General features: G+C 32.6%; 3 protein-coding genes across 3 annotated transcripts in view; all 3 read left to right on the top strand.

Moving 5' to 3' along the window:
- DCP2 (decapping protein 2) overlaps nucleotides 1–21,579 on the top strand; it is a 208,154-nt gene that overhangs the window by 106,325 nt on the left and 80,250 nt on the right. The gene's annotated exons all lie outside the window — the stretch shown is intronic.
- Nucleotides 1,457–2,963, top strand: LOC136987387 (very long chain fatty acid elongase 6-like). The gene is made up of 2 exons (XM_067285126.1): nucleotides 1,457–1,476; nucleotides 2,129–2,963. Coding segments are annotated over exons 1-2 (837 nt in total). The 5' UTR covers nucleotides 1,457–1,474.
- LOC136987378 (dual specificity tyrosine-phosphorylation-regulated kinase 2-like) lies at nucleotides 15,977–21,059 on the top strand. Its single transcript, XM_067285116.1, is given in 2 exon segments — nucleotides 15,977–17,234; nucleotides 17,237–21,059. Coding segments are annotated over 2 exon segments (1,728 nt in total). The 5' UTR covers nucleotides 15,977–16,231; the 3' UTR covers nucleotides 17,962–21,059.

Here is a 21,579-nt window from a genome sequence, read left to right as displayed (position 1 = left end):
TAATGAAAAAAGTATAAAAATTCAGTAACGAGTTGCATAACTTTCCAGGCAAGAGTTAAAACTGTGTGTACGGCGCCATCTTTCATAAAAAAGATTTTTAATAAAATCTCATATTATTAGTTACTATAAAATGGCAACAAAAGTCTTAATTTTTAGGCTAGAGACGAGTTTTATTTAAAAAGAAATAAAAGTGCAAATGCTAATAACGAGTAATACTTTCATTAAGTCCGACCCCGCTCGAGATATGACACACAACCCCCCTCTATTTCCTCTCCCCTCGACCTTTAACCACCAAAATTTAATAGCATCGATCCCCTAGTACAATAAATCCACCCACAAAATTTCAAATTTTTTTTTAAAAATGCACAATAATTATAAGTAGATAAACAGAAACGTTACCCCACACACGCAGCCATAAATATAGAGGATTTCCGAATTGTGTGTCCTCTTCCCTCCCTTTACTTATATTCTAGGATAAGCTGCTTTATTCATTAAAATATATGGGTGTATTTCTGCTATTATTCTACTGTGTTAAGCCCACACAGTGATGCGGTAATTAAAGACTGAAAATTAGCCAAGTGTAACCAGCGTAGTACTTGATGTGAAGAAACAGATGGGCAGTGTTTTCAGACATTTCCCTGTAAGTGGATAAACTTTATTATTTTATTCGTGTGTGGTTTTTAATTGATAATTTTGTATCGAAAATCACACCCAGACGTCATTAATTACATACCGGAGTAGGGTAATAGCTGGTAATAAGGACACGTGTCTTCCATGTAACTATACAAAACTAAAAGAGAGAAGATAAATAGCAGCAGCTATTAGTAAGAGAAAAAATGGTTAATGTTACCCTTGGTGCCAAGATGGCGGCTCGTCTCTGATAATAATTTGGTTGCTAATAATTATGGTAATTTATTAGAATAGGTTAGGTTAGGTTAGAACGTGCGTCCCAGTGTTTCCTTGCTGAAATCAGAGACGAGCCGCCATCTTGGCACCTAAAGTAACATTAACCGAAAAAAGGAATGAGTCGAGGATTAAAAACAGCAGAATAATTCAATATTGTATAAATTTCCAGATCAAAAGCTCTGTTGTTCCATTCTCTGAGCCTTCACAAGATTATTATAAAATATTAATCTTGTGTTAAAATTAGATTCAAAACATCATAAATTATGATATTTTTCAGTTAAAATTATCCTTATTAGTGAAATAAATTAAATAAATCCAAAAACCATAAATTTTTAAATTTAGCAAACACCAATAAATAGGCGGTACTTTGATGGATTAATAGTTTTTTTAGAACATTCGTTCCCTTGATAACGATTTATCTTCCTGTTGTGATAAATAAAAGGAAAACCCTCTGTCGATCAAGCACTAATTCCGAAGTAGGTTAAGAAGGAAGAACGAAAAGGAAATTGTATTTTCTCACAAAGAAATAAACCGGAGGATTACGTCACTTTCCTTTCATCCTTTAAACATGTAAGTACTTTAAAACCATGTTAATTTTTCGTATATTAATTTACTTCTTGAACATTTATAGTTTCGATTCTATAAGAGAGTTTTTGATTTAAAAGGGGGGAATTTTATATAAATTCTCTATAATACTTTAGTAAAATCAATTCTTAATTAACCCCTTGTTATATAGAAATATATTAGAAATTTGTGTTATTTCTATAGTCGAATTTTTTAGCCCTTCAATATACTATATATTCTTTCATAATTAGAAGAATTTGTAGTGTTTTTAACAAAAAAAAGCATTGTAAATTGTAGTAAGAGATTCTAACGGAGGGTTCCTCCATTACAGCAAATGTGGATCCCAATTAGGATCATTAGAAAACAAACACAATGATCTGTAATTGGCACATAATAGAACAATAGATTCCTCTGTATAATAAAAATTTTCTTCCTTGCATGCGGGTTTCATGAAGAATAGCACCAGGCTAGAATCAATCAGTCCGATTGGTTTAATTAATCCTATTTGAACTCGGCTTGTGGGCAAAATTATAACAGAAAAATTAATAAAATGCTTATAATTTGAGCCTTGTCCTCCATTTTAAATAAGTTATAACAGAAAGATTATTCTTTTGTATAAAAGAGTTTTCAAACGAATTGATACTTTTATCTTTTTCAGGATGAATAATATGAGGAACCATACAATTGACGAAACATCTTTATATTCCTTTCATTTTGGCTTCGAAAGAAATTTCGATGTTAGTGCCGGAAAACAATGGTTTAAAAACAAATGGCACCATTGCGTCTACTACATCTTCGCGTACTTAATTCTAATATACGGAGGGCAGAAATATATGAGAAATCGCCCACCGTTTAGTATGAAACCCTTGTTAATTATTTGGAATTTGGCTCTTTGCACGTTCCACACTTTAGCGGCAATTAGGATACTTCCAGAGTTTATATATGCTCTATATTATTTTGGTTTCACTTATTCTATTTGCAGATCGACTCATGTAGAATTGAAAACTACGACGTTCTGGAACATGATGTTTCTCTGGTGTAAAGTACCAGAGTTATTTGACACGGCTTTCCTTATTTTTCGTAAAAGAAGAATCATTTTTATGCACTGGTTTCATCACGCCATAAGTCTGTTCGTTTGTTGGTACATTGCTTCGGAACCGAATGCCGTAAGTAGATGGTACTCTTCGATGAATTTGGTCGTCCACTCTTTGATGTATGGATACTACGCTGTTACATCGATGCAAATTTCTGTGCCCAAATTCGTTCCCATGTTCGTTACTACTATGCAAATACTGCAAATGATATTGGCCACTTTCGTCACAGTATGGAGCTTCGTTTACTTTAAATTGTACAGAACTTGCGAGTTAACCGAATCTAGAATTTACGTTGCTCTCTTCATCTATACTCTTTACTGTTATTTATTTGTAAGATTTTTCTATAATGCCTACCTACAAAAATCTATAGCTAAGAAGACAGCTTCGCACATAGAATGATTTTAAATTAATTAGTATATAAGTAAATAAAGAACATTATAAATATCCGGTTAATGTTACTTTAGGTGCCAAGATGGCGGCTTGTCTCTGATTCCAGCAAGGGAACAATGGGACTCACGTTCTAACGTAACCTAACCTATTCTAATAAATTACTATAATTATTAGCAACCGAAATTATTAGAATAGGTTAGGTTAGGTTTAGAACGTGTGTCCCACTGTTCCCTTGCTGGAATCAAAGACGAGCCGCCATCTTGGCACCTAAAGTAACATTAACCAAGTATTCTTTTTCGATGTATACGTGGCGATTCAAAGGTCTTCCTGTATAGACAAAGGAAACCTTACTCTCTCTCATATCTTACTGTCCAGTCATAGAATACAATACGCATGAGCGCCATTTAACTGAATGTTTTCCTCCCAGTTATGGTAAATGCATGTTTGATGCAGGCACACCTACAGCAAGTGTGCTCCTTAGGGTGATGCGTATCGCATGGAGACTTTTGAACGTTTTGCAAGGGGGTGTAAAGTAACAGACCGAATTGTAAGCTGCAAATTCATTGTTATTTTTAGTCAATGAATACAATAAATCACGCGTACAGTGACTACGATGTCCTTTATGCATGTTAATTAGAAGTTATTTATACACTCCCCATTCTTTACACATTATTATAAAACCTTTGGTATCCTTCATATTGAAGTATTAGCAAAAAAAAGTAAATGAATACAACCTCGTACATAAGGACTGTGTTATTCTGTATTAAATATATTCGTTTTTTCTAAACTGGTGTGCAATTTCAATAGAGAGTCCACATGAAATAAACTAATATAAATGTTATTGACCCTGACCAATATGGAAAATCGTATCAATTACTGGTTTATGACCGTGAAGTAGATATAACTTGCTTTACGTGATAAGAGCCTATTACTGTATCTTATATTGTATTATTATGCATTAGTTCATTGTAAAAGATGCCATAAACGATTTATAAATACAATATGTAAATAAATAAAGAATAAAAAGTTAACTTAAAGAGTAGACATTTTATGTTTTTGTTTTGATTATAATATTTTCCAATAGAATTACTGTATCGAATACAGCATTATAGCAAAACCGCGAGTAATTAATTTCAATCATTTTGTTTCATTTACTCCATTGATATACTCTTCCGAAATGAATCCTGTCGGCGCTACTGTTACGATCCCATTAATGGTAGTTCCCATAGTTTCTCCGTTCCTTCCATTTTGAGTAACCGAAAGTCTACTATATTACTAATTCAATTTAATTCTTCTTCATCTCTAAGTTTATAGTCGGTTTGGTTTATTTAGTTACGGCAACGCGACGCGTGGAAGATCTGCAAAGAGGGTGCCTCCCCGGAAGGATTTTTGAGAAACTGGCCCCTATTAGGTGTTACAAACGTGAAGAAAACTCCTTATTATCGGCGAATAAGTAGCCTAACAACTTTTTTTGCTTTACTTAATTCTTTCCGCCCTATGGGCACTAAGAGGACCTTCTTTTTAGTAAGTTCATTATGGATTCAACCAGGCTCGTAATGGAGCGGCCGGGTGGTGAGGGACGGGATTCGATATATTCGGACGGACCATCCCCGAAATACATGAGGGATTTTTTCGAATCGTCCGGATTCAAACCCGAGTAGGATGCCACTTTAACCGCTCAGCCATTCGGCAGTCAAAGCTTTAACTTGGTAGTAGCTCAGGCCCGATCGGATCATTACCAACTAGATAATTTCAAATATATATATAAAAATTAAAAGTAAAGCTGCATTAAATAAGATATCAGAAAAATACTTGAATTACATAAAGACGAATTAATCACTTAGTGATATTTAAAATAGCAGAAAAACAATATTAATAAAACGTAGGTGAAAAATAAAAATAATAATAATAATAATAATAATTTAGCAAATATCTACTGTTACGTGCTGCCATCTAGTAACGTATTTACAAAATATTATATTTATTCTAATATTGTTTAAATAGTGCTAATAAAAAAATAATAATAATTGCGTTTTATAATAGATTATTGTAGAATTATTACAGCATTTTTTTTAATTTATAAAGTATTTATTTAAGAATTACCGACGATAATGTAAAGCGCCGGTAAGTAAAGATAACCAATGACGTGATGCGTTTAATTTGAAACAGACTTTATCATTGGTTAGCTTACAGCCTGTCTTCTCCATAATCTATTATAGAAAAACTTACGTCATTGATTTTTATATTTGATTACAATGCAAATAAAAATTGTTTTATTAAACTACAATTTAAATATTTTTGCCTTTACTAAATACAGATTCTAAATTATACAAATAAATAAGTCTTGTGCTTTTCGTGGATAAGTAGAATATAATATGAGCAACTTTATAATACCCTAAGGCATAAACTCTAACTACTTTTTCCTTAATAAATCATAAATTTATCTTTAAAATCTATTTTTAAATGTAAATTATTTTTGATCAGTAATACTGTTTTTAGTGTTTTATAAACTCGGGGGTTTTCATTATCTCTAAAAGCATCATAAATATATCCTGTTGTTGAAAATAGATGAAAACATGTTATTGGATGTTCAAATAGATTAAGTTCAATGTTCTATTATTCACTTGGCATAAAGATAATAAGCATATTAACACTAAGTTTACTTCGAATTATGGCTTGAGAGGCTGAGATGAGCTTCCTCCTATCCTAAAGTAAATAAAACCAAAATAAAGAAATTGTTTCACTAATTATTAAAATAAACTTCATATCCCTTCCTCATTATGTTTTTTACATTTAAAAAATCTAAATTTTTGGGTCTCTCTATGTCAGAATAGAAGTACAGTAATTTTAGATATGGTTCTTGCTTAGACCTAACGCTTTTACAGGCCTCAAAAGCTCAATACAGTACATGTTTGTCGATATTTTATGTAGAATATCAGTACTAACTGGAATCCGACAACATCAGACTTATATATAAACCGATTGTACATTGTACGAGACTTTTTATATAAGAGAAGTCTTGTACAACGTGTAATAGAAGACGGCCGGAGATGGCTGATGCGGCAAAAGACTGACGCTTTGAGGAATCTGGGAATTATTCATGAGTACTCTGTCCCGGTACGTTGCACGATGAGGCAAAGGGCCTTCGATCGACCAAGTCACAAATCGTATTAAAAGACTTTTATTGTAACTTTAGCAAGGTCTTTTGTGGTTTCGTTGATTGTATGGGTCCCCCTCCCTTCAGCAGCGCCGCTAGCTGTTTGAGCGCCCGTGTGTAATACCGATTATGCCGCCCCTGTTTAACTACGACTACCTACGCTGAACTTGCAGCAATACCAATTTGCTGCCCCCTGGACGTGCCGCCCGCGTGCGGTGCACGCCTTGCACGCCCGCTTACGGCGGGCCTGCCTCCCTTCGATGTAACAAGTCCCAGTTGAAAGGAAAGTCCAAGTAGTAAATTTGCTTACAGTCCGATCGGGTTTTAATTTCTGCTGTTCAATAATGAATATTTATTATAAAGTTTATATTTGCCTTTGTTTCTTCCTTGTAATCTCTCCTTTTTTTGTATTCGTGTTTTTTTCACCTAACATCGGCAGTCCAATGCTCTTACTGGCTTCACTGCTCACAATGCGGGTTTTCTTTCAACTTCTTCCATCCTGTAGGCACTAACAGGTCTTTTATAGAAAGCACATAGTGGATTCAGCCAGGCCCAAAATGGGACATCCAGCGGTAAAGGATGGGCACGACTTAACCAGACGGAGTAACCCCCGAAAAATTAATGGAGTTTTTCGGCCTATCCGAACTCAGTCCTCCAGAGCGCTAGGTTGTCACCCTAATTGTTCGGGCATCAAACCGTACAATGGTAGGAAATTGAGGATAGATCCTCAACATATCTCTATCAATTCGGCGAATGTTGAGGAGTGAAGAAAGATCTCAGTACGCATAGACGGCCGGATGACCGAGACGGCAATGGCGTCAACCTACTGTTTGAGGAATCCAGATTCGAGTTCCAGTCTGGAACTTCGGGAATTTTTCGGGGGCAGTCTATCCCAAATATGTCAGTCGCCATCCGATCGCCCCCATTGTAAACCTGGTAGAACCCATGATTGGTATGATATAATGAATAATGAATAAATTAGATGTAAAAAAAAAATAAAGATATACTACACTATACTTCTAACTGGTTAAGTAAAGAGTGAAGTGTGAAATTTTGTGGCATGAGTCATGATACTCAATTATCTAAACAGTAACATGGATGAGGAAAATTAATCTTCGTTTTAGTCATCGTTAATATGTAATCAGGTAGCAGTAATTTCTAAATATTGCCATTTTATTTTGGCCTGGTAACAATGGGAACGAAAAAAGTAAAAAAAAAAAGAAATAGTTTAACCATTTTTTCATCCGTGAAGGCCAAATTTTTCTTTTTGTATATTCCTTCCGCGTAATAATGTAAATTACTTAATTTATTTAACAACTAGCTTGGAATAAATGAATTAATTTAAAGGCATCGAAACGTTTGTTGTACTTACTAAATGGGTTTTTCAAAAGGAAAGATTTGATAGAGTAGATTTAAATTATTCAAATTAATAGCGGGGTTAAGGCCGAAGTTTTCAACGTGAAAACGTGTACGTCGGACGTCAGCGCCGCTTTCCTATAAGCCTAGAAGTTTGACAATGGCGTTTGGAATGTCGAGCGTGATTCCACTGACTTTCTAAACGTCATTGTCAAACTTCTAGGCTTACGGGAAAGCGGCGCTGACGTCCGACGTACACGTTTTCGCGTTGAAAACTTCGGCCTCAACCTCGCTAATGTTACAAAATATTGTAATTTTATAAAATTAAGGATGATATTTTTTAAATACAATTTACAAAGAAATAGCTTTCTAAATAATTATAACTTTTATTAATATACAGTACTATAATTCAATTAACCGAAATATATATATATATTAATATATATATATATATATTTAAGTTAATTTTAAGAACAATGAAAACCGGTTCGAAAAAAGTGCACGTTGTTTTTCACGATTTATATCTCTGTTAACTGTGGGCCACTGTGTTTAATATTATAGAAAACTAATTTTGGAACTGACGGCGTACTTGAAATCATAAGTGTTTATAGTTTTGTTAAACACTAACAGACCTTTTTTCATTCCTATCAGAGCTAGACTCAAATGGGGGAATGGGGAGCCGGATGGTGAGGGATATAACCTGATTTATTCGAGGTCATATCCCTCACCGTCCCTGAAAAATTGTTTTGGTTTTTGACACGGATCCGAACCCGGTCCCCAGAGCGGTATGCTTTCGTCTCTATTGTTTCAACCTCGTCCATTACCGGCGCCAACTTCCGTTGTGGTCCTGGTTAAATCTGTAATGGACACACAGAAAAAGGCCCTCTTAGCGTCTGCAGGGAGTAGTAAGTTTAAAATGTAATAATGAATTAATAGTGATAGACCAAATTTGATAATAACATAGATTATGTATTACGTTGAAGGACATTTTTAAGGTCGAAACCGGGATTAAAATGATTTCATGCGTAATTTACAAGAATAATTTCGTGACTTTTACATTGTATAATTCAAATTTTAAAAAGGAATTAAGGTGTATCTTTTGTACAGAAATGTTTTTGAATCTGTTAATTTTTTTCTGAGGAGTTAAATTTATGCCAAAATGTCTACTGAAATCCAGGAGGACACATATACACGCTCTTTCATGTCCACATTTCTGCTTTTTTTTTTACATATATTATCTTAAAAAATAGATATATTTCACTATAATTTGGTTATGTTCATACATCTTCAATGCATAATACAGAGTGGTGCGGATTATATCTACCAATGGTGACAACACTATTGGTAGATATAATCGTGAGAAAAATGCAGTACTAACACATGTGTAGGTACTTGAAAGGCTGGCCATAATTTCATGATGAAACGCTGGATAGCTGCAGTACAGACGTTTTTCCAAACTGGGTCCATTGCAGAAGTCCAACCGACACTGGCAGGCAACAGCGAAGACCGTCGTGTGCCTGTGTTAGAGCGACACAACATTTTGTGATGTATCAAACAATGGATAGCCATGGGCAGTGTTTAAAACCGTCAGTTGATAGGTCGGAGAAATGTTCACACGCCGGAGAAAATGGAGTATGTTCGCGCAGCACTGTTACGGAGTCCTCGCCGCTCACCATGGAGCATGCAATAACTTCGCATATACCGCGACGTTATTTGGGCCGATTGCTGGAGGATTCGCAGTTCATCTGTCGGTATATACGCGACATTCCACGCAATATGGTGTTACTCCTCATGGATACCTTTCCGTACTGCTTACAAGAATGCATCCACCAGGACGGATGACATTTAGCACATGTTATTTTCAAGAAACGCTAATGTTTGTATACTGTATACTGTATGTGATATTAAATAAGTATTGTTCTTTCATTTAATGACCAAATACAGACAATCCAGACTTTTGTTTTATGGCTTTTTTGAAGACAACGATCGAAATTCGTATGGTCAAAGTGGTTAGAACATCATCCTATCGGTCTGAGAGATCGGGGATCGAATTTTTCATGTGCTGTCTGTCCTGAATACGTTGGGTATGTCCCTCACCTCCCTGTCGCCGTTTGAACCCAGATGAATATGGAATTAAGGCCCTGTTAGTGGCCATCTTATGCAATATCGAGTGTGAAGTGACTTGAAGTTTATATTATGTAAAAATCGCAATCCATACGAGTGGGGATACTAAACACCGTGCGTTTTTAAATAATTTTCCTTCTGTGAGCGCTAAAATGGTTTTGTAATAGACCCATTTAGGTGAAAAATTCTTGAGGATCCCCAGAATAGTAGGCTGACGTCTTAACTCATTCGCCATCCGGCCGTATATATGATACATTATAAAGGGAGGGTCGCGCAAATCCACGTTCCTCTAGGACCTCGCATAACCTAAAACCGACAGTGATTTTATAGACAGTATAAAATTATTTAGTATTATTTAATTCATTTAAAATACTTCAGATTTATTAGTATATATCCAACTGTATTTCTTTCAAGAAATTAAGTTAGCAAGATGCTAATCTATGAGACTTTTTCTCGTATCGATAACTTCATTTTCCCAAAATGTTGTACTTAATCTAATTCAAAATCTCTTTTCGTATCACTAAAAAATAATCTAATTACAAAAAAAAAATAAAGCTGTACAGATCAACAAATATTGCTATCGGTTTAATAATCTAAACAGCAATAATGTCTACAAACGGCGTTAAGAACATTTATTTCCTTTGTTATTGTAAACAATACCTTGTAAAAAGAATGCCTTTTGTATTTTTTAATGACTAGACAAATTGATATTTTTATAAAAAATGATTATTATTATTATTATTATTATTCTGTCATTATGAAAACAGATTCATATCAATCCTCAGACGGATCATTAATTGTATACATTTCAATTTACAGCCTATTTGGTGGGCTTATAAACTAAATTGTTTCATTTCTAGTGAACGATAAACAAATAAATAACAAAGATTATAAAATATAGAATGGCTAAAAAGTTAGTTAATTCTGTGTGTTTCAGGTACACTGAATTTAGAACAAGGCGGAGACACGGTTAAAAATATAATTAAGTATTATTTAAATAAGGATACAATTTAGTCTTTCCAATGGTTTAGGCTACTCTGTGTTATTATGTATTGTGTTTTCGAATTGTAATTGCTCGATACTGTTTTGTTTTCGCGTGTTCCTGGTACACTAATACAATTGTAAAAGTACCGTACACGGAGAAAATAATTTTTATTATTTTTATTATTATTACAATATTTTAATACAGGAAGTATGCGGATCGGATGGCCAAACCCACAAAACGTAACAATAATAATAGAATGGTTGGTGTTACGTTGTTTAAAAAGCTGCTATTTCCGTAACAAGCCACGAAAAAACCTCGTAACATCGGGCAGCTTTTTCCGGAAGGCCAATTACTAAATTTATAATACCTACGGCTGTCAATGTTTGTATAGAATGTTCTTTGGACCAGAACCGGAGCGAAATATCCTGAGGCCTCCTACAAAGAATAAACGAAAAGGCCTCCTGCTAAGTTTATTTTATTCTCCTTTCAGTTTTTTTCTCCTTCTTTTTTTTTTTTTTTTTTTTTCTTTGTATTCGCAAACGGAACGGAAAACAAATTTGATCTGGATTCTTATCTCTTATTATTCTTACGAGGCCCTAAAGATAACATCGCATGAGATAAGACTCATTGCAAACAGGGATTTAGACTTGTCGCGGCCTTAAAAACGTAACACGTAAGAGGCCTTTCCCCAGAAAACGATAAATTTAAAAAAAAAACGCCAAGCCTTAAACTGTATCGTGTGTAAGTAATTACAATTCATTATCCAATACCACGTGTGAAATTGCATAACGTGCATCGAAACATATATATTATAAGTATTATAAAAATGAGTATAACCTCCTTAAAATTAATCCCGGAGACAATAAGAGTTATATTCTGTTAATCTTAATTGAGATCGAGTCGTGTTTACGATCGAACAGATAAATCGGAATATAATTTATGATCAATCACCCTTATTAATTACGTAAAAATAAAATTATCAGTGTTAAAAATTCCTGCTTATTCACGTCTTGTTTACTTTATTTAAAAGTAAAACATCCTCCTGTAGCCATTTTGACCTTTGTACTTTTGGAAAATTGTCGATAGCCAACTTAAAAATGTTCACTTTATTAAAATTTATTAAGGTTTTTATCTAAACTGCTGATGAACTATTGAGAAAAACTAACGAAGAAGAAGGAAATAAATGAATAAATCTTTAAAATTCATCATGTAATTATAAAATTAAAAAAGAAAGTTATAAACTCAATATAAAACAATATATAGTACGTGAACTACACAGTCTATTTCTTCCTGACATTTGTCTATGAATACGTAACTTTTTATTGTGATTCAAATTTCAAAAATTGTAATAAATATATATGTATATGTCGATAAAGTTAAATAATGTTTTTATCGATTAATATTGTCTTCACTCGGAACAAAACCTCTATTCATTTTAGAATACTCCAGCAACGGGTTGCGTAACTTTCCCAGAAATAGAGTTAAAATTACGTACGGCGCCATCTGTTATGAGATTTTATTTAAAAAACATCAATTTTTTTATATTATTAATTAATATTAAATGGCAAAAATCTTATTAATTTTCAGGATAGAGTTGAGCTTTATTTATTTATTATTATTATTATTTTTTTTTTAATTGTAAACACCAATAACGTGTAAAATCCTCGTTAAATCCTACGCGAGATACGACCTCTATCTCCCCATCCCCTCGATCTATAACCACCAAAATTTAATATCATCGAAGCCACTAATATGCGAACTTTCCTGCAAAATTTCAGACATTTTCGACAAGAAGCGCGGAAGTTATTAAGCTTCGAAATCGGGTGAACAAAATTCCCCATACACACACTAGCATCCATACGTATAATAAAATAAGGGTTAATGTAACCCTTGGTGCCAAGATGGCGGCTCGTCTCTGATTCCAGCAAGGAAACAGTGGGACGCACGTTCTAACCTAACCTAACCTATTCTAATAATTTGGTTGCTAATAATTATGGTAATTTATTAGAACAGGTTAGGTTAGAACGTGCGTCCCACTGTTTCCTTGCTGGAATCAGGGACGAGCCGCCATCTTGGCACCAAAGGTTACATTAACCAAAATAAATAATAATTACCATAAATAATAAAAACGTATATAGACTATTGAGGAAATTTTTTTTTTCTCTATAGAATTTCTACTTTGATAAATGAGAAAGAACAGAATGACTTCAGAATGAATGAAATTTATAAGGAGAATTTATTCTACTGCTTTTTTTTTTTTTTTCTTCTAGACATGCCAATTTTATTTGAAAAGCTCGTAATTAATAACACAGCATTGTACGTTCCTTCAGTAAAGCATTATTATTAGTAAATGTTTCCTTGTTTCTATGTAAATTATTCAACGTAATGAATTTTATGATACTCGTCGTAAAATTCTTGAAGATTCTACAATTTTTATGTGAATAATATCGTAATTATTACAAAAATTTCAATAAATCTATCATAATGGCACCAATTTGTGAAGGTATCTACTAAACACCCAGTAAAATCCTCGCCAGAGATGGGACTTCGTGTGATTTGATTACTCATCTGATTAATAATGAAATTCGAATGCAATTAACAATCATTATCTATTTAAAAAATAATTAATTTATGGCATGCTTGTCAGAATTAATTATATTCTATATTATAAAGTTTAATTTATTATAGGAAGAAAATAAATTAAGCTTTTACGTCTTCAAATCGTGGTTTAAAAACTTTATACAGGTCTTCTAATACACAGAGGGTGGACCAAAAGTTTAAAGGAGTAAATTGCTGCCTTATTCGAGTACTTTATTACGTACAAATTTGTATAGAAAAAAAAAAAAGTGTTATAAACTTATTTTACGATTTATATTCACAGTTGTATTTAGAATTTACTAAAAAAAATCGTTAACAGGCTTTCGAGCAATCAAAGAACCCAGCCGAATCACTGAGTTCATTATACATATAATTAACAGAAGAGACCAACAAAATTGTACAGTATATAAAGAGTCTACTGTTTATGTGTTTATAAGCCATAAATTAAATTTTGTTTCTCCCATCAGTAATTTATAATATTAAATATTGAAAGGAGGTATGATAATTTTGAAAAACAAGCTTTGTGCATATTGTTTAGACTGATCATAGGTCAAAGTCATAATCCGTAAGAGGTCAAACACATAACCCGTATACACGTCACGGAATAATACAACTGCAGGTCGTGTGTCAAGTTCTATCCAGAAGCGCACAATCTTTTTAAAAAGTTCCTTTCAATGACAACGCACACTTTAGAACAATGACCCGTTTTTAATAACGTATTGTTTACTTTTCCTTGGACATTAATAAATTCTCCTTTATTCTCTATGTATCATCAATGGTTGATTGTCTGAATGACCTCTATATTGATCATAATGTAAAACTTACACTTTCTATCACGAAAAATTGATTGATATTTAAAGTACGAGGAAGGAAGAAAAAAAGCATACACGTTTCATTTTATTATGCTTAAAATATCTCATTCCATAAATCTAAATGTAGATTTTTTTTTCAGTGAAAAGAATAATAATAAATCATGTAATATTTTAAGTGCTGGGACACATCTTTTATGAAGCATTCTATATACTCAAACAATAAAACAGCATTAAAAAATAATAAAAATCTGACCAAAAAAAATAAAGATTTTTACCCTTAATACTCAAGAAAAAGGAAGAATGAATCGTGTTTTTGAGGCCCCATAAATGTGAAGTGGTCTTACTGGTCTTCCAGTGAGAGGAGCTTCGGCGTAAACATCCCTATTACACGAAGGTCCTCCTATTGCCAAAATGGTCTGGCTAGTCCCCTGTGTAGAGGGCCTACCGCACAACCAAACTGGCCCTTCTACTCTCCAGGAGAGACTAGTAGAGCCATTTTGGCTCCCCTAAAGAGTCAGAAAATTGGATAAATCCTTAAAAATATCCAATTGTAGAGTTAAAAGAGTGTTTTATTTTTTATTGTAGTGAGATTTAATAATGTAATATAATAGCCAAAAGTGTAAGAACTTCTTAGAATTGCACATTAAATCAAAAAAAAATGTGCTGAAATTAATATGATATTTAATTGAATTTTAATAATTTTACATATTAATAGGTTTATATTTTAAGAGAGTGGTCTTTAAAAATATACTACAGACTATGTAAGAGTTGTAGAAATTCTAAATATAGTCTTGAGTTATATTTATAGTAAACATAGTGTATGAAGTCCATAGTAGATTGCTTGAAATCCTATTTAATATAGATTCTAAGAAAATTATTATTATTATAATTTAAGCTTAAAAATTCATAAATTACATGTTATATTTTCAATTGATTTTATACAAATTTTGTGAGATGCAAAAGTATACACTTATAAGTCTTACATTTAATTTATTTATATTTATATAAATATATATAATTTTATGTTATTATTATTATATATAAACTGTTAACAAAATATATATTTGTAAGTAATAAAGTATTTGAATAAGACAAGCAATTTAGTCCTTATAACAGTCACCTATATATACAGTATACATATATATGTATATCTAGAAAATAATTACAAATGTAAGCATAAAGTATTCATATTTTGCTTTAAAAATGTATGTTAAATGTTAAAAAAAACTCTTTAATTTACATTAAATTAGATAAATTAAGAGTTTTTATCATAAAACATTGCTGTATATAAGTTTAGCATTTTTTTTTACCTATAATCAGAGAAATATTTATGCTTTTATGCTTGACTTTATGCTAAAAATCAAGAAGAATATAGATTATTTTTTCCCCTTTTTTCTTTTCCAGTATTTATCAATTGAGAGTTTATTACAAAAGAAAATATATGCAATTCATCAATGGCTTTGCATGTTATCTTGCATGTAGTCCCCACATACAAAAGAGCAAGTAGAACATAAATCTCTTATAAGAGAAGAGATAATATACAGTTTTTAAATATTATCTAGGTTCAAAGATTCTTCAGCTATAACCTGATTAATGTGCTAATTCTTAATGCTAGAAGGTCTGGTAATTTAAAAAAAAAGAGGAAAGAGGAAGGGAAAAAATCAAGATTCAACTAAAATTCTATTAATTTGATATCCTATTGAAATATTATGACAGTAAATGTGATACATATATCTGTATATATACAGTAATTTAATAGTTTAATTTTGCTTTCTGAACTTGAATGAATGTATATGATATTTTATTATATATAAATTTGTTAATTGAGATATTTTATATAAATATTATCGAGGTTTAAGATGTATTTAATTTATTATTATTATTATTATTATTAATTTGTTTTTTCGCTTCCTTGAAAAGTGCATCCAACACTAACAAAGAGACGGAAGATTTGCTCTCGACTAGTCGGAGGATCCGTTGATAGGCGAGCGGTGATTGGACCGCGGTTGGTGACGTTACGTGCATGACGTGTCGACGTGCATGAGACGGCATCCTAGCAACAAGAACCGATGACAACCAAACTGGATACTAAAGGTTTAATATGTTGCCGCATTTGTACATTTTTGCTAGTTTTAGTTAAATCAACGAAGCTGTAATCAATGACATTGACGGAAAGTAAGTGCGTTTGGTCGTATGTACAGTGTAAGCTAGCATGCACTAGCTCCTTTGTTAGGCTTAGAACACAATGTCCACGAGTCTGAAACCGACGATGCCGCTTTCACGGACCCGATCATTGATTGCCAATATAAATGGCACGACAACAACGACGACGACGACATCCAGCGATTCGTTTCTACCACAGATCAACGAGAAGACCCATCTACCGCCCATCAAGAGCCAGACCATCGGCGGTTTTAAGAGCGGTTATCAAGTGTTGCAGTTATTCGAAGACCAACCGGTTAGCTATCGCAGTCAAAATGGCGATTTACAGTCTAAAACGACAGTACTACCAGAAGTCCGTCCCGTAACTAGCATAGACAGTACGAGCAACAAAAATGCAACTTCCACCACCAAATCCAAGACTTTGGTAGCTACGCCCGAACAGGTGATGAAATTGTACATGCACAAACTGACACCCTACGAACACCAGGAGATATTTAACTATCCCCAGATTTATTTTATCGGTGCCAACGCCAAGAAGCGGCAGGGCGTCGTCGGAGCCCCCAATAACTGCGGTTACGACGACGACCAGGGATCCTACCTCCACGTGCCCCACGATCACATAGCCTACCGGTACGAGATGCTGAAAGTTATAGGAAAGGGAAGTTTCGGTCAGGTGATAAAGGCTTACGATCACAAGACTCATCAGCATGTGGCCTTAAAAATAGTTCGGAACGAGAAGAGGTTTCACAGACAGGCGCAGGAGGAGATACGTATCTTGGACCATTTGAGAAAGCAGGACAAAGACAATACGATGAATATCATTCACATGTTGGAACACTTTACATTCCGTAATCATACGTGTATCACATTTGAATTACTCAGTATTAATTTATACGAATTAATAAAGAAAAACAAATTCCAAGGATTTAGCCTACAGTTAGTTAGGAAATTTGCACATTCGCTTCTTTTGTGTCTGGATGCTTTATATCGAAACAAGATAATTCACTGTGACTTAAAACCGGAGAACGTGTTGTTGAAACAGCCCGGTCGGAGCGGTATTAAAGTCATCGATTTTGGATCTAGTTGTACGATCACCAGAGAGTTTATACTTATATTCAGTCAAGATTCTATCGAGCGCCGGAAGTGATACTGGGTGCAAAGTACGGTATGCCTATAGACATGTGGAGTCTCGGTTGCATATTAGCCGAATTATTGACCGGTTATCCTCTTTTGCCCGGCGAAGACGAAGCAGATCAGCTAGCCTGTATCGTCGAGTTATTGGGAATGCCTCCGCAAAAGTTATTAGATCAATCCAAACGTTCGAAAAATTTCGTAAGTTCTAAAGGATATCCTCGTTACTGTACGACGACTTCTCTTCCGGACGGATCCGTCGTGTTAAACGGCGGAAGGTCTAGGCGCGGAAAGGTTCGCGGTCCGCCGGCTAGTAAAGACTGGGTGACGGCCCTTAAGGGATGCGACGATCCCTTATTTACAGATTTTTTAAAGAGATGCCTCGAGTGGGATCCTAGCGTACGCATGACTCCTTCGTCGGCACTCCGACACGCCTGGTTAAGACGAAGATTACCGAGGCCGCCTCAGAGTTCCAGTAACACCGCGGAAGAACAGCAAATAAGAAACGGAGTGTCGTCCGAAAATAATAGCGTGGGTACGACTCGCAGTAGTCTCATTACTAAAATGAACACAATAGGTGGTACGAAATCTCGGACTGTCGTAACTACAATAGGTGAAGATTCTTCGGCTACTATAATTGCTCATACCAAGTTGCCACAAATAGGTAATCCTGTCACTTAACCAAAATATTAATTAGTAATGCTAAATGTGTGTTGTGGTGGATTGAAATTTTTGCACGTGGAAGGTCACATTATACAACTGTTTTATTGGATGTGCTCTATGTACTTATCAAAGTAATGCTTATTTGCCAATCTGTTTGAAGTGAAGTGACAATTTTCAGGTATTTCATTTCTTAGTCTATTTGGTATTTTATAACAGCAGAGTTTATCTGTGTTATATTCAGCTTTTAAGATCACTGCCAAATTTATTTTAGATAACTATGTAATTTTTAAGCTTCGAGGCGGGATTTTTCTGCTCTCGGCATTAATTAATTTACAGTAATTAAGTTTTAATTTTAAAATAGTCATAAAGTTAAGGACGGCAAGTTTAATTCTTAATTTTAAAGTTTTTTTCCGTCAAAAATTCATTTTAACTACTGTGTAATGGTTGTTTTAATGCATTATTTGCATTCGAAAATGTGCTAGTTTTATACAATTTTTAAAAAAATACATTCATTCCCGAAATGTTAAAATATGTTTATGCAGTTTCCCCAGACACGTTCGGTGAAAAAAATTTTATTTAAATATGCCGATTTTAAGTACGACTCCTATTTTACAAAAAAATACTCATTTGCTTTTAATTTAAATGCATTTTTTCGATATAATTAAACAATACCCTTTATCAAAAGGGTATTGTTTAATTTAAAAAAGCGATAATTCACACATTTCGACACGTCACAGTGTCGAATTTTAAATATAATTCACTTAAAATAATTAATTTACCGATCTAATTTTTAACGTATAAATTACATACAAAATTATGCCACGTACTTCCAAGTAGATTATATATTATTTTAAAATAGAATGTATTTAAGTTTTAAGTCAAATTAATTCGTAAGATGAACTTTTACGAAGCAAAACTGATGACGACTATTAGAATAATATCATTATATTTTTTTAATTAAAAAAAAATCGCATTAAATTGTTACTAAGTTTGAAATATTCAATTTGCTATGCAAGTTTATATATATATAAACAAATATTGAATGCTATCCCATCTTTAATATTTGATTCTTTTAACTACCAAAAAATTTAATTTATAACGACGACGAATAATTCGAACATTTAAAGTCAATAAAATAATATGCAAAGATTAAAAAATGTTTTAAAAAAAATATATATATATATATTGAAGTTGATAAAATATATTTTATTTTAAATTCAAACAATGTAATTTTTTTAGTATTGGGACCATCATATATTTTAGGGCAGTAATAGCAAACCAACCATTCGGTACCACTGCCAAATTTGGCACCAACAAAAGGAACCATTTCAGAACATTAAATTTGTCTTACACACACATATATATATATACTTGGTGCCAGATATTAAAAATGGGTGTTGTTATTACTGTTTTTAAAGGTAACTGAGCCATGCAGCTTAAAAATAAACATTAACAATAATGATAAGATGCCTTATATATTAAGTTGCGTTGATTTAATGGAGAATTGAGTTTATTAATTTAGTTTCCACACTAAATTTCCAATCAAAATTAACGATTAGTTGCAATTATTGTTAATTATCGAGCTTTCCATTCAAAACGGTAGCTTGTAGCATAGCATAGTATAGTTAGACACTTCGGATAAGGTAGTTTCTTTACGTTTCGTAGAATCCCGTTATAATGCGAATTATATATTTAAATTTTGTTTTTTAATTTATTTTCTAATTAAAAGGAAGAAAAGATAAAGCCGTTTTGTAACTACGAACAGTGCAGCTTAGAATAATTTTTTTTTTTTTTTTATAAGAGAAGACATTGATCGTAGCGCTAATTCTTTAAACTAAAAACAGTACTTAAAATTACATTTCATTGAGGTAAAAAGAAAAAGAAAGAATTTTTTGGTAGTAAATTAAAAGTATCAAATAAGAATAACAATAGATCTCAAAATGTGGATAGCTATTTTTGTCTTTGTTTTGACAATGTTAATTCCCTTGACACAAAATGCTTTCTTTTTGTTTCAAAATTTTGAGATTATGATTATCTTAAAATTGTACTTTAGGTGTTTAAAACGAATTCGAGTTTATTACTTTATGTAATTTAATATATTTTCTTTGTGACGAAGAAAATTTTTAGATTTTTTTTTATATTTATTTTTCATTTTTCTGTGTGTCTAAATGCGGAAGTTATTATAACAATAATCTCTTTAAATGTAACAAAAATGAAATGGTTCTAAAATGTTTACTGTGATACACAATTCAAGTGATAACGTACAGAAATGCAAATATATAAAACAATAATGTTAAGCATCACTCTTATTCTGTCAAAAATATCAGAGAGACTGGATTACAAGCAAAAAACAACCAAACTTTTTTCTAAAAAAAATAAATAAATAAATAAGTTTTTTTGCACTATTTAGCTAGTAATAAGAACTAGTCAAGAAAATGTGTGCAACTGCATGTGCAGAATTTCAGATACGGGTGATATCCTTATTTCAGTTTAAGTAGAAATGAATATCAAATTGAAATCAGTGTTACATCTTCCTTATCAATGTGTTATATTGACACAATTTCCTATGTCCATATTATGTAAATATTTCTGTATATAATCATACCATGTTATAGATATGTATGTCTAACCTGAAAGGCATGTGTCTGTATTGGGTTTTCACTCCCACTAGTTCATAGAAAAATTTGTTTGGTGTGATCCGCTAAGATTCACGACGGGGTCAAATCCAGTTCAAACCATTCTAAAGAGAGAGGAAAAAAAAAAAACAACCGTTGTGCTGGCCACATGCCATAATTCATCCAAATCATTTTGAAAAATCCATTTGCTCTGTACTAAAAAAGCAACATTATGGAATATCGGAAAGGTTTGATTCGTTATGATTTGCAATATTGTATTTCGGATCCGGGCGGCGATCGTTCGGATCTCGGCTAATTGCTCACTGTCGTCTTGTATGCTTTGTGCCGTTCTAGCAATTAAGAATGTGTAAGAGGAAAAACAAAAAAAAACAAAAAAAATGAAAAATGTATGCAGTGGACAACTGCCCAAATTCATATTTAAATAGTTTTCCTTTATACTCAGTAAAGAGATGTTGAACATTTCTGTGTTCTTGCATGGAATTTAGTTTTATTGTGTTATTATTTTTTTTTTTTTATTCACAAATAAACATTTTTGATGACATATTTGATTGTGAGTGTACTAAAAAACAATTTTTATTGTAAGAATTCTTATTATTTTACATCATAAACTCCGAACAACAAGAAATTCTTTGCAAATTTCATCTTTAAAGAACAAAAACTGCACTAAATATTTCACTTACATTATTAATGCATTATATATTTTAAAATTGAGGTTACTGTACTAACTTCCTTTTTATTGATTATTTTCAAGTAGAAAATATATTTTTTTAAAATTTAATTAAATTAATTTTTTTTTTATTTTTTTGAATTAATAATCTACAGTTTAAATTATAAAATTCAATAAATTTAAATCATTTCTATTTATAGTTAAATAATAAAATCACTTTTAAAGATGGGGGGGAATTATTTAACCATAAATTCAGACATTCTTTTAAAATTACATTTGTAATATTCTAATGAGTTTCTGGTTAAGATATTACATATTCACATTACAAACGAG

This window comes from Centruroides vittatus, unplaced genomic scaffold (genome assembly GCF_030686945.1).
Source record: "Centruroides vittatus isolate TY-2023 unplaced genomic scaffold, ASM3068694v2 scaffold_1519, whole genome shotgun sequence".
Classification (NCBI taxonomy): domain Eukaryota; kingdom Metazoa; phylum Arthropoda; class Arachnida; order Scorpiones; family Buthidae; genus Centruroides; species Centruroides vittatus.
Note: the sequence above shows the minus strand (reverse complement) of the source record. Positions and strands in the feature narration are given on the sequence as shown.